This window comes from Pseudophryne corroboree, chromosome 3, assembly GCF_028390025.1.
Source record: "Pseudophryne corroboree isolate aPseCor3 chromosome 3, aPseCor3.hap2, whole genome shotgun sequence".
NCBI classification, from domain to species: Eukaryota; Metazoa; Chordata; class Amphibia; order Anura; family Myobatrachidae; genus Pseudophryne; species Pseudophryne corroboree.
In genome coordinates this window covers 396352675-396364797 of record NC_086446.1, presented here as the reverse complement: position 1 = coordinate 396364797, position 12123 = coordinate 396352675, and the positions used below count along the sequence as shown (strand labels likewise).

The following is a 12123-nucleotide window of genomic DNA, read 5'->3' as shown; positions in this document are numbered from 1 at the left end:
ATATATATATATATATATATAGTTAGGACGGCTGGAGTCAGAAAGTCTGACTTGCTGTTTATATTGTATGCACCCAACAAGCTGGGTGCTCCTGCTTCTAAGCAGTCTATTGCACGCTAGATTTGTAGTACAATTCAGCTTGCACATTCTGTGGCAGGCCTGCCACAGCCGAAATATGTAGATGCCCATTCCACAAGGAAGGTGGCCTCATCCTGGGCGGCTGCCCGAGGAGTCTCGGCATTATAACTTTGCCGAGCAGCTACGTGGTCAGGGGAGAACACGTTTGTAAAATTTTACAAATTTGATACTCTGGCTAAAGAGGACCTGGAGTTCTCTCATTCGGTGCTGCAGAGTCATCCGCACTCTCCCGCCCGTTTGGGAGCTTTGGTATAATCCCCATGGTCCTGACGGAGTCCCCAGCATCCACTAGGACGTTAGAGAAAATAAGAATTTACTTACCGATAATTCTATTTCTCGTAGTCCGTAGTGGATGCTGGGCGCCCATCCCAAGTGCGGATTGTCTGCAATGCTTGTACATAGTTATTGTTACAAAAATCGGGTTATTACTATTGTTGTGAGCCATTTTTTCAGAGGCTACTTCGTTTTGTTATCATACTGTTAACTGGGTTCAGATCACAAGTTGTACGGTGTGATTGGTGTGGCTGGTATGAGTCTTACCCGGGATTCAAGATCCTTCCTTATTGTGTACGCTCGTCCGGGCACAGTACCTAACTGAGGCTTGGAGGAGGGTCATAGGGGGAGGAGCCAGTACACACCATGTGACCTAAAAAGCTTTTTAGATGTGCCCTGTCTCCTGCGGAGCCCGCTAATCCCCATGGTCCTGACGGAGTCCCCAGCATCCACTACGGACTACGAGAAATAGAATTATCGGTAAGTAAATTCTTATTATATATATATTTAGAAAAACACACACACCTCTGTTGTACACAGCTAAAATGTCACGTGTAGTTTTCAGCAAGTAAAATGTGAACAATTTTATGCCAGTACTGGTGCTACTTGGCTCCCAGCAACTTGCATCACTGTGGTGTTCCTGTAAGAGAATATTCACTAACAGCACCTGGAACTGCTTGCTGCAGCACCTCTTTGCTTGTTACTTGGCTGCATCCTCATGATCACTTATTCTGGATCAGGACAGCTGGTTAGCTGGCAGAGCATTGACAGACTACTGGGTTCAATACAAGACAGTTGAATAATGGATGAGAGTGTAGGTTAATCTGTAAACCACTGGAATACAGCAGACATGGAGCATTATCTTTAGGAATAATTATGTTTTCTTGTTAGAGATGTTGCACATGCTTTACATGTGACGTCTCTGCTGTAAATAGACAGCTTTGCACACACAGGTTGGCTAATCCAATCTGTCCCTTTAATCAGTACACATTGGTTCAATTAAAGTGCTTATGATTTAGCCTGCTCCTAGTTAGCACCTCTAACACTGCACTCGTGGTGGGGGTTTTTTTGGGGGGAGGGGGGGGGGGTTACATGGTGGTACTCTGGCTTCTGTAAATGGTAATCTGATATGCCTAAACCCACACTGGATCACAAATGATCAGTCTGTTTTTGTTTTTTTACATTAAAAGATTTATATATGACTTATAGAAAATGCACAGTGTTCTGGTTGTATTTAAGTAAAATGTGTCCTGCATATCCTCGCTCACCTCTTGGATATGGGAGTATCTGTTTAAATACTTTTTGTTTGTTTAAGTTATTACATTTCACTATGTGCACTATTTAATAGGTGGAAAAATGCTGTTCTCCCATGCCATAATTGGACTGACAGATCAGATATTATACTGTACATACTTTCTGCATATGCTAGACTCTTTCCTACACTACATTGGACTGGAGAGAAAAGATATTATGGGTGTAGTGTGAGTTGCCTGCAGCCGAGTCCCCAGCGGCCAGCATACCGGTACCAGGATCCCGGCCACGGGCTCGCTGCTGCGGGCACGGTGGCGCTCTACGCACGCCATGCTATCTATTCTCGCTCCAGGGGGATCGTGGACCCAATGAGGAAGAAAAGGTGTCAGTGTGCCGGTTGTCGGGATTCCGGCGCCGGGATCCCAACAACCGGTATACTGAATACCACCCCGATATTATAGTATACAAGCTTCTCTGTATATGATGTGCTTTCGCCTAGGCTGGCATTGCACCAAACAGAGCAGATAGTGTAGTGTACAGGGTTTCTGCGTATGTTATGCTATCACTGACTGGGCCTTGTTCCTCCTCCCCCGGTATCTCCTTTAAAAATGTATGCAAGAAATATTTGAGTTTTTATTCTATTCATCTAATTATTTCTGTATTCTAATATTCCACTGTATAGTTGTTGCTTGCTTAGAAAGTAATACCCCTTTCAGACTGACAAAAGATTCCCGGGTTATTGCACATGAACGCGCATCAACCCGGGAATTTGCTCAGTGTGAAAGGGTACAGGAACAATATCCCGGGACGAGCGCCCCGGCATTTCATCCCTGGTGTCGACCAGGGTTGAATCCGGGATCGTCCTGGGATGCATGCAGTGTGAACGGGTATGCCGGGTCAAGGTGACCCGGCATACCCGTTCTCTGCATAGGAGGAGGCATTGCTTGGAGATGATTATCTCCAAGCACAGCCTCCATTAGCGTCAGCGGTGACGTCACCAACCTGGCAATATGCCGGGTCGGGCCACAAGTCTGAAGGGGTCTCAAGCCAGGTCGCACCTGGGAAGCACCCGTGTACACATTCCCGGGTGCGACCTGGCTACTGTCAGTGTGAAAGGGGTATAATAGGGCTTGTATTTTGCTGAACAGTATTGCTAAGAAATTAATTCTGTTAATGTCAACAGAGCATGCTGGATCCAGAGGATCTGAAGGTGGCTGCCAATGCCTTGAAAGAGCTTGAAGCATTAATGCCCAGTCTGGAAGGGCAAGAAAAAGACAAAAGGACCAAGCACAAGTAGGTATCGCTGTTTTTTTGTGAGTAATGCGTGCACAGATATGTCATGTTGTTTTCAGATAGACATATGAAATTATTATCTTAAAAAATATAATTTCCTCTTGAAAGCCATTAGCCTCTAATATCCCTTTTACACTTACCTAAGCTGGTCGCAGCCAGGAGGCTGACACGGGTGCTACACATCTGCGACCCCGCGTCAGCCCCCTTTACTTCACCAGTCACCAACCCCGGCATATTGCCGAGTTGGTGACGTTGCAGGTGATGCGACGGTCGTCACTGGGAGATCACATGATACACTGAACGGGTGCCGGGTCGCATAGACTCTGTATCCGTTTACACAGCACAGCTTGCTGGGTTGAACCCGTGTTCAACCCTGCAAGCTACCCGAGTTGGAATACCGGGTCACTCGACCCAGATTATTCGAACTCTGCCCTTTTTCACCAACCAGCAACACTGGTTATGCGCAGATACACAGCCTCCATTAGGACTTTGACTCTTTAAATAGATTGAAACGTCTTAAGCTCCTCCTTTGTATTCCCATTCTGCAGGAAACACTGCAGTACAAGGCTGCTTTTCGTGGTGGCTGCCATAGCAGCTTGATTTTATTTGTACTGATTACAGGTGTGGCAGTTACTTGTCTGTAGACAGGCTGCATAGGTTCTGTCCTCAGCAGAGGGAACTATTCTCTGTTGTAGCATACAATGACTGGGGAGCCTGCACTGGCTTTGCTGCATTGGGTGCAGCAGCTTCAGACTGCACACCAGATGAAAAAAGTTACTAGAAATTCTGCTCCTGAAGCCTATGTGTGGTGGAGGTGGATCAGCAGTGGTCAGCCTCAGGGGGGTGTGGGGGTGTGGGTGGGCTTCTTGGCCCTGATGTGAAATGCATCTCCTTTTGATGGGTTTCAGTATAGAGTGAAGCACATCTAAATCAGGCACAAGCCAGCAGCTCCTGCTTTATTCCTTGCTGATATACCCAGCTTCATGGAAGTAATCTATTGCTGGCGGTCGAATTTCTGACTGGGTCTTTCGTACCGTCACTGGTAGGTCAGTGTCTGTCATAGCAACTTAGTTTTACTGATTGTGTGCTCTATATCTGTCTGTCTGTTCTTCTTCCATCTGCTGGGGGGCACAGGGAACACTGGGTATAGCCTGGTTTTCCTTTTTTCATGTCCAATAAATTTAATTCCAGGTCTAAGATTTGATATTCTTCTGCTGTGACACTTTTAGGGGGATACATTGCCCGATTCAGGCTCAGCGCGATGTGTGCTGAACCTAATGTGGGCTTGGCACACGTAGCAGCGGGTGTCTGTAGCCTAATCCTAACTAGGTCGCAAGGCTCAATGAGAGCCTTGCGATCTAGCCAGATCTTGACTGCATGCAGCCAGCAATAGCGATGCTATAGCTATGGGGCATACACATGGAGTGATCTGTGCCTAATTTCTAAGCAATCTAGTCAGATTGCTTAGAAATTAAGCAAAAATCTCTTCTTGTGCCTGGCAGTACCAACCTGGGCTAAATCCCGGAGCTCAGTCTTCTGTCTAAACTTTGCAGCTTGCTCACACATCCTTGGGTGGTACAGTAGCTATTGTCGGCAAAATGGTTCCTAAACATGGTGCAGCAGGGTACTGGTAGGAGTGCCACGTGAGGGTGATTCAGTGCCGAATAAATTCTTTTGGTCAATGTGATATGCAAAGCCAGTGCTGGTGGCTGCCAATCATAAAATATGTGGACAAGAAAAGCACAGCCCTGTCTACCCGCCACATAACCGAACCGTGATAGGCAAGCACAATGTACTTAATTTAATAATCGGTTTTGATGAGTTTCTCAACAATAAACTTTTGGGCTAGGGGTACCATGGGAAACTTTTGTGAACCACTGCCTTATACTGCCCATAACCTAAAGATTTATTGTCAAATCTGTACTGTTGGAATGAAAATCTGGTAATGGATGAGCGGAAATGACAGTTGGCCATTTGCTCCTAAATGCCGTAAAACTAACAAAAACGGAAGTGGATTTAACCAATCTGTTTGACCACTTTTGTCTGTTTTCCAGTATTTGGGAGCAAATGGTCAATTATCATTTGCTCTCATCCATTACCAGATTTTCATTCCAACCAGCCAAATCTGATAATAAATCTGTAGGCCTATGGCCAGCGTAAGCTGAATCTGCAGCAAGTGAATCAATGCACCTGAACCCTATCAATCCCGGGTTATCAGGACGCCCCTTGGGGTCACTCTTGTTGGTCTGGGCAGAAGCCCTGGCTAAATTGGTGGAGGGGCTAGTTAAACTTTCCTTCAGCGAAGACTCTGCAATGGTTTGAGGTGTATGATTTACTGCAGCCAGTGCGGCAAGCATAAAATGTCCTTGACAGAATTTTATGAATAAACCTAAATAAAAACTTTAGGTTTCATTCAGATTGCAAATCTTTTTTACCCTGCTGCAAAGGGATATGACCAAGTGAGATAATGCACATAAGGTAGATGTTCCTTTAGCATGATTTTGAGTGGTGTTGCACTAAAGAATAGTATGGATATGAAAATGTTGACTTTTTCTTAAGTCTGTTTGTGTGACTGGATGGGCCTCCTAGACACCTTATCTCCTGAGATCTGGTTAACAAGGCTGTGGATGGAAAAGTATCCATAGCACAACTATTGGAGGGTTTCTAGTCATGGAGGCCTATTTTGGATTTATCGATGTTGGTTGTGCATATACAAGAGGCATCTGGGGAATACAGATCTGGATCTTTGGGTTAGTGTTACATCTTAGATGGTCTCAGCTTGCTGAATATTCTGGCTCAAGGTTTGGGAGGTGGATTCAGATCTTGGGATGATCTTGGAGCCTTTTTCTGGTAAAGTCTTAAAAAAAAAAAAAATCAATAGCCGAGGCAATGGTTGAGAAGAGTGTCGTTCTGTTACTCAGATTGGCAAAAGTAAATGCTTTTTCTGCCATTTTGCTCTGCTTATAAAGCAAAGGCTCATGCTTCGAAATTAGGGCCTAATTCAGACCTGATCGCTGTTGTGCGAAATCGCACTTTGGCAGATTATCGAATGACTGCGTTTGCGTATGCAATGCGCACGCGTGACGCTATGCGGTCGCAAAGTGAGTGACAGGAAGGAGACATTTGGGGGTGGTAACTGGACATTTTCTGAGAGTCAGGACAAACGCAGGAGTTCCCAAGCGTTTTCAGGGAGGGGGTGTGACGTCAGCTCCTGCCTTGTTCAGCCTGATTGTATCGCGCTGTAGGAGTAAGTCCTGGGCTACGCACAGACTGGAAAAATCATTTGATGGTGAGTGAGTTGCCATCGGATTTGCAGATGTCCGCTGTCTGGCCTTGTTTTCGCACGGCATACACATGCATTCGCACACATGCGCAGAGCGGGTATTCACTGTCTCAGGGCGGCGACTATCTGATCGCAGACCTCTGCAAATTTGCAGAGGACCGATCAGGTCTGAATTAGGCCCTAAGGGGTATATGCAATTGCGGTCGAATTCCCGAAATTGGCGAAAAACTGGACTTTTTCGCCCCAAAAAAAATAATCGTCAATGCAATTCAGTACTTTCCGTCAAAAAAACGGACTTTCAAAATTCGACTTTTTGAAATCCGACTTTTGTGAAATTCGACTTTTCTGCAATGATACAACTGCTGCAATTTGACCAAAGTATATTCAATTGAAGTTTGGAAATTCGACAGCAGTGCTTTTAGACAGTAAATCCGTCATTTTCAATCCGCCACACTTTGGTGGGTGAAACTAATAAAAAAAATTTAAAACATGTTTTTTTTGGTGTTTTTATTATTGATAATAGCATATCTATTTATATTAGAAGGGATTAGGTACTTGGTTTGTCTTTTTTGGAGGCACAAGTATTATTTATATATTTTTAAAAATAAAATTTTTTCTTTTTTTTAGATGGAATGGTAAAATTTCGGGAAAAAATGGCGTGGGGTCCCCCCTCCAAAGCATAACCAGCCTCGGGCTCTTCGAGCCGGTCCTGGTTCTAAAAATCCGGGGGGGAAATTGACAGGGGATCCCCCGTATTTTTAAAACCAGCACCGGGCTCTGCGCCTGGTGCTGGTGCAAAAAATACGGGGGACAAAAAGAGTAGGGGTCCCCCGTATTTTATACACCAGCATTGGGCTCCACTAGCTGGACAGATAATGCCACAGCCGGGGGTCACATTTATACAGTGCCCTGCGGCCGTGGCATTAAATATCCAACTAGTCACCCCTGGCCGGGGTACCCTGGGGGAGTGGGGACCCCTTCAATTAAGGGGTCCCCCCCCCCAGCCACCCAAGGGCCAGGGGTGAAGCCCGAGGCTGCCCCCCCCCCATCATCCAAGGGCTGCGGATGGGGGGTTGATAGCCTTGAGAAAATTACATGAATATTGTTTTTCCCAGTAGTACTACAAGTTCCAGCAAGCCTCCCCTGCAAGCTGGTACTTGGAGAACCACAAGTACCAGCATGCGGGAGAAAAACGGGCCCGCTGGTACCTGTAGTACTACTGGGGGAAAAAATACCCAAATAAAAACAGGACACGCACACCGTGACAGTAAAACTTTATTGCACACCTGCCGACACACACACATACTTACCTATGTTGACACGCCGACTGCCACGTCTCGTCTCCGACGATCCGGGGTACCTGTGAAAAAAAATACACTCACCTGATCCAGGGTCCAGAGATAAATCCACGTACTTGGCAAAAAAAAAACACGAACACCCGAACCAGCGGACTGAAAGGGGTCCCATGTTGACACATGGGACCCCTTTCCCCGAATGCAGAGAGACCCCTTTGTGACTGTAAAATAGGGGAGTCTGTCAAATACCTCCCTCTATCCTTCTGGCTTTCCTCTCTCTTTTTCTCTATTATTGAGAGTGCTGGTGGAAAATTGTATGCGTCTCTAAAATGGCAGGCAAGGGACCAGCAAATAAGGCGTCACAAAAATTGTTTGTCTGTGCGAAGTGTAACAAAAAAGCTTATACGGACGATTCCTCCCTGTGTGAGGCATGTGCTTTGGAGGTAACGTTAGTTAACCCGTCCCAAGACGCTAATTTGCCACACCTGGGTGGTAGCGCTAACAGGAACCATCTCACAATTACTGAGGTGGCTGCCTTACGGAAGACTCGTGAGACGGTTAGGGAGATTCCTCAAAGTGATGTAACTTCTATTGCTACAGAACCACCTTGGGTGTCAGGATTAGCCAGGTCATTAGAGGGTCTCACAAAATGCTTGGACTCGCCCATTAAACAGTCGAAGACAGTGTCCAAGGCTAAGAAACGTCCAGTGCCCTTAATTCTTCAGTCCTATGAATCTGGAGAAGATCTTCTCTCTCAGGACGAAGCTGAGGAGGACGATCGTGAGTTCGGCGAAATTACAGACGCAGATGACGAAGTTCTACCAGAACCTTCTCATGGGTTTGAACCGCTTATTTTAGCTATAACACAAGGTTTGAACATTTCAGAGACTACAACACCGATATTTGCGTTATTTGGTAGAAAACACCGTTCTTCGGTCTTGTATCCTTTTTCAAAGAAGCTGGATGATCAGCTGACGGAGGCTTGGAAAAACCCGGACAAGTGATTTGATGCCCAAAAGATTCCTTAGTATTTATCAGTTTTTCCATTGGCTATGACGGATAAATGGGAGGTCACATCGAGTGGACTCCTCTCCTTCCAGGTTGTCAAAGAAAACGACATTATCTGTTCCGGGAGCAACTTCTTTGAAAGACCCTTCTGACAGGAAATTGGACACCATGTTGAAGTCTATCTTTTCGGCCGCTGGAGTAGCACTTAGACCAACCTTGGTGAGTTCCTGGGTCAACAAGGCAGTGGAGCATTGGGCCACTAAGTTGATAAAAGATTTTCAAGATGGGGTTCCATTAGAAGACGTAGTTATCATAGCGGAACACATTAAAGAATCCGCTATGTACTGAGCGGCGGAGGCACTTCCGTTTTCAGGTGACATTCTTTAATTCTACAAGCTACGGGTGGTAAATCTACCTTCTTTCTGACCCTTCCACCACGTCTAAACGCTCTTATACTGGAACCTCCTTTCGTTTCACTCAACCTTTAAGAGGACGTGGAAGAGCTACACCCTAGCGAGGTAGAGGTTGCGGCAAGCAGCCAGTCACTGCTCGTCGTCAAGACCCAAAGGCCCAGGTACGGTGGGATCGCGGCTTTGAAATTTTCAAGATGCCTGGTTCAAAATATCTGACAACGCGTGGGTTCTCAACATCATCTCCCAAGGGTACAAGTTAGATTTTGAAGTTTTACCGCCAAAGAAATATTTTACAACAAGTCTTCCATCCTTCGGGACAAACGTTTAACCATTCATGGTGCAATATGGACCTTAGCAGAATCAGCTGTGCTAATGCTGGTACCAGTGAGTCAGCGGAAAAAGGGTTACTATTCCAATCTTTTCATAGTTCCTAAGCCAGACTGTACGGTAAAACCAATCCTGAACCTGAAATCTTTAAATCAGTTTCTGTCTTATTACCGGTTCAAGATGGAGTCGCTCAAATCAGTGATTTCGAGCCTGGAACCCAAGGAATTCATGATATCTCTAGACATCAAGGATGTATATCTCCATATTCCGATCTGGGAACATCGCCAAGCATTTCTCAGGTTCGTGATTCAAGAGGATAATTTTCAGTTCAGAGCCTTACCATTCGGACTGTCCACATCACCCAGAGTGTTTACCAAGGTCATGTCGGTGATGATTGCTCACCTCAGATCATTGGGAATCACAATAATACAATACCTAGACGACCTCTTCCTCAAGGCTCCATCCGATCTTATTCTCCAGGAGCATGCTCTATTAACATACAATGTGTTGGTAGAACATGGATGAATAATCAATTTTCGGAAATCCAACTTTCAGTCGTCGCAGTGTCTCCAGTTTCTCGGTGGGATTCTGGACACCAATGTACAGAGAGTTTTTCTGCCACAAGACAAAGCTCTGAGTATACAGAAACTGGTCCAGGCTGTTCTCAAGCCATGACTGCCATCAGTCCATTTATGCATTCTTCTGCTTGGGAAGTTGGAAGCTTCTTTCGAAACTCTGGAGTCCGGACGTTTCCATTCACGTCCTCTCTAGCTGGACCTGTTATATCAATGGTCGGGGTCACATCTAGAATTTCAACGGTTAGTTCGTCTAACTCCGGAGACACGAATTTTGCTTCTTTGCAATCTCACTGCGGGCAGGAGGTTCGGTGTGTGGGACTGGATGCTCCTCACGACGGATACCAGCATCGGAGGATGGGGCGCGGTTGTGTTGGACTCCCATCTTCAGAGCCACTGGTCTCCACAAGAATCGCTGTTGCCAATAAATGTGTTGGAACTGTGAGCGATCTAGAATGCACTGGTACAAGCCGCCCACATTCTTCGATCCAAGGTGGTAAAAGTTCAGTTGGACAATGCGACTGCTGTAGCATATGTAAACAAACAAGGCGGAATTCGCAGTCGCCAGGCAATGCGAGATGTGGCACGTATTCTCCAATGGGCAGAACGCAACGCAGTAATTCTCTCTGTGCTATTCATTCCAGGAGTGGACAATTCGGAAGCAGACTACCTTAGCCGTCGGGATCTACATCCGGGAGAATGGGCACTTCACCCAGAGGTGTTCAACGATCTGATACAATGCTGGGGGTTTCCAGACGTGGATCTCATGGCATCCCATCTCAATCATCCGCTTCCAAGATACATCTCCAGATCCCGGGATCCTCAAGCAGAAGCTGTGGACGCTCTGGCCGTGCCACCTAGTTTACGTGTTTTCTCCGTTCCCTCTATTGTCTCAAATTCTCAAGAGAATCAAACTGGAGTCAATCACGGTGAACTTGGTGGCACCAGATTGGCATCGGAGAGCTTGGTTTTCAGACATGCGCCTTCTGCCAGCGGACGATACTTGGCCTTTACCTCTGCGAATGGATCTGCTCCAACAAGGGCCCTTCGTGTGTCCAGATTCACCACGACTACGTTTAACTGGATGGCTGTTGAGACAGATATCCTAAAACGCAAAGGGATTCTGGAATGTGTGATCCCCACAATGTTGCGTGCACGAAAACCAGTTTTGGCAGCCCATTACCATCATATTATCCTATATAGCTTGGTGGGATCGAAGAGGATTTCCATCGGATTCTTTTTTTGTCTGTTACGGTTCTTAGTGTTTCTTCAAACAGGATTGGATTCCGGACTTCGTCTAGGATCCCTGAAGGTACAGCTATCTGCTTTATCGATTTTTTTTTTTTTTTTTTTTTTCTACTTTCCCAGAAACACCTAGCACTCCTGGCAGATGTGCAGACCTTTCTACAAGGGGTTCTACGGATACAACCTCCGTTTGTTCCACCAACAGGTCCTTGGGATTTAAATCTGGTGCTGGAATTTCTACAGTCAACCTGTTTTGAACTTTTGGAGGAAGCTGACCTTCGATATCTTACTTGGAAGACTGATTTCCTACTAGCCATAGCTACAGCCCGGAGGGTTTCTGAATTAAGTGCCTTGTCTTGCAGAACCCCCTTTTTGAATTTTCAACCTGATCGGGCGGAGTTGAGAACACATGCTTCTTTTCTTCCCAAGGTCGTGTCGGCTTTTCACATCAAACAGCCTATTGTGGTTCCATCTTTGCAGGACGATTCTGGGACACCACCTGCTCTGGATGTAGTGAAAACTTTATAGATGTAGTGCTTTATGATGTCCCTCTTCTAAGCAGACTCTGCCCGCTGGATTAAGTTGACTGTTTGTCAGGCCTATCTCCACCAGTTTAGGTGACCGACGGTATCCTTTGCTGCCCACTCTATGCATTCAGTTGGGTCTTCTTGGGCCGCTAGTAGGGGGGCTACCATGTCTCAACTCTGGCGTGCAGCCACTTGGTCCAGTATTTATACTTTTGCTAAATTTTACAAGTTTGATACTTTTGCGGCTTCATCTTCACGGTTTGGCCGTCTTGTTTTGCAAGGTCCTCAGCGATCTCCCGCCTGGGGGGGATGGGGGGGGACGACTTTGGGACGTCCCCAAAGTCTTGATGTTGCGCCAGTGTCCCCTACTGACTGACAGAAAAGGAAGATTTTGGTACTTATCGATTAAATCCCTTTTTCGGAAGCCATAGGGGACACTAGCCACCCGACCATCACTGTTCTCTTGCCTTCCTTGTTGTTCTGTTGTTTGTTATA

General features: G+C 46.0%; 1 protein-coding gene across 2 annotated transcripts in view; it reads left to right on the top strand.

The window, feature by feature from the left end:
• DHX8 (DEAH-box helicase 8) overlaps nt 1-12123 on the top strand; it is a 121947-nt gene that overhangs the window by 28630 nt on the left and 81194 nt on the right. For both annotated transcript variants that reach the window (XM_063960103.1, XM_063960102.1), the window contains exon 6: nt 2846-2955. In XM_063960103.1, coding sequence (XP_063816173.1) covers nt 2846-2955 — 110 coding nt within the window. The remainder of the gene's footprint in view (nt 1-2845; nt 2956-12123) is intronic.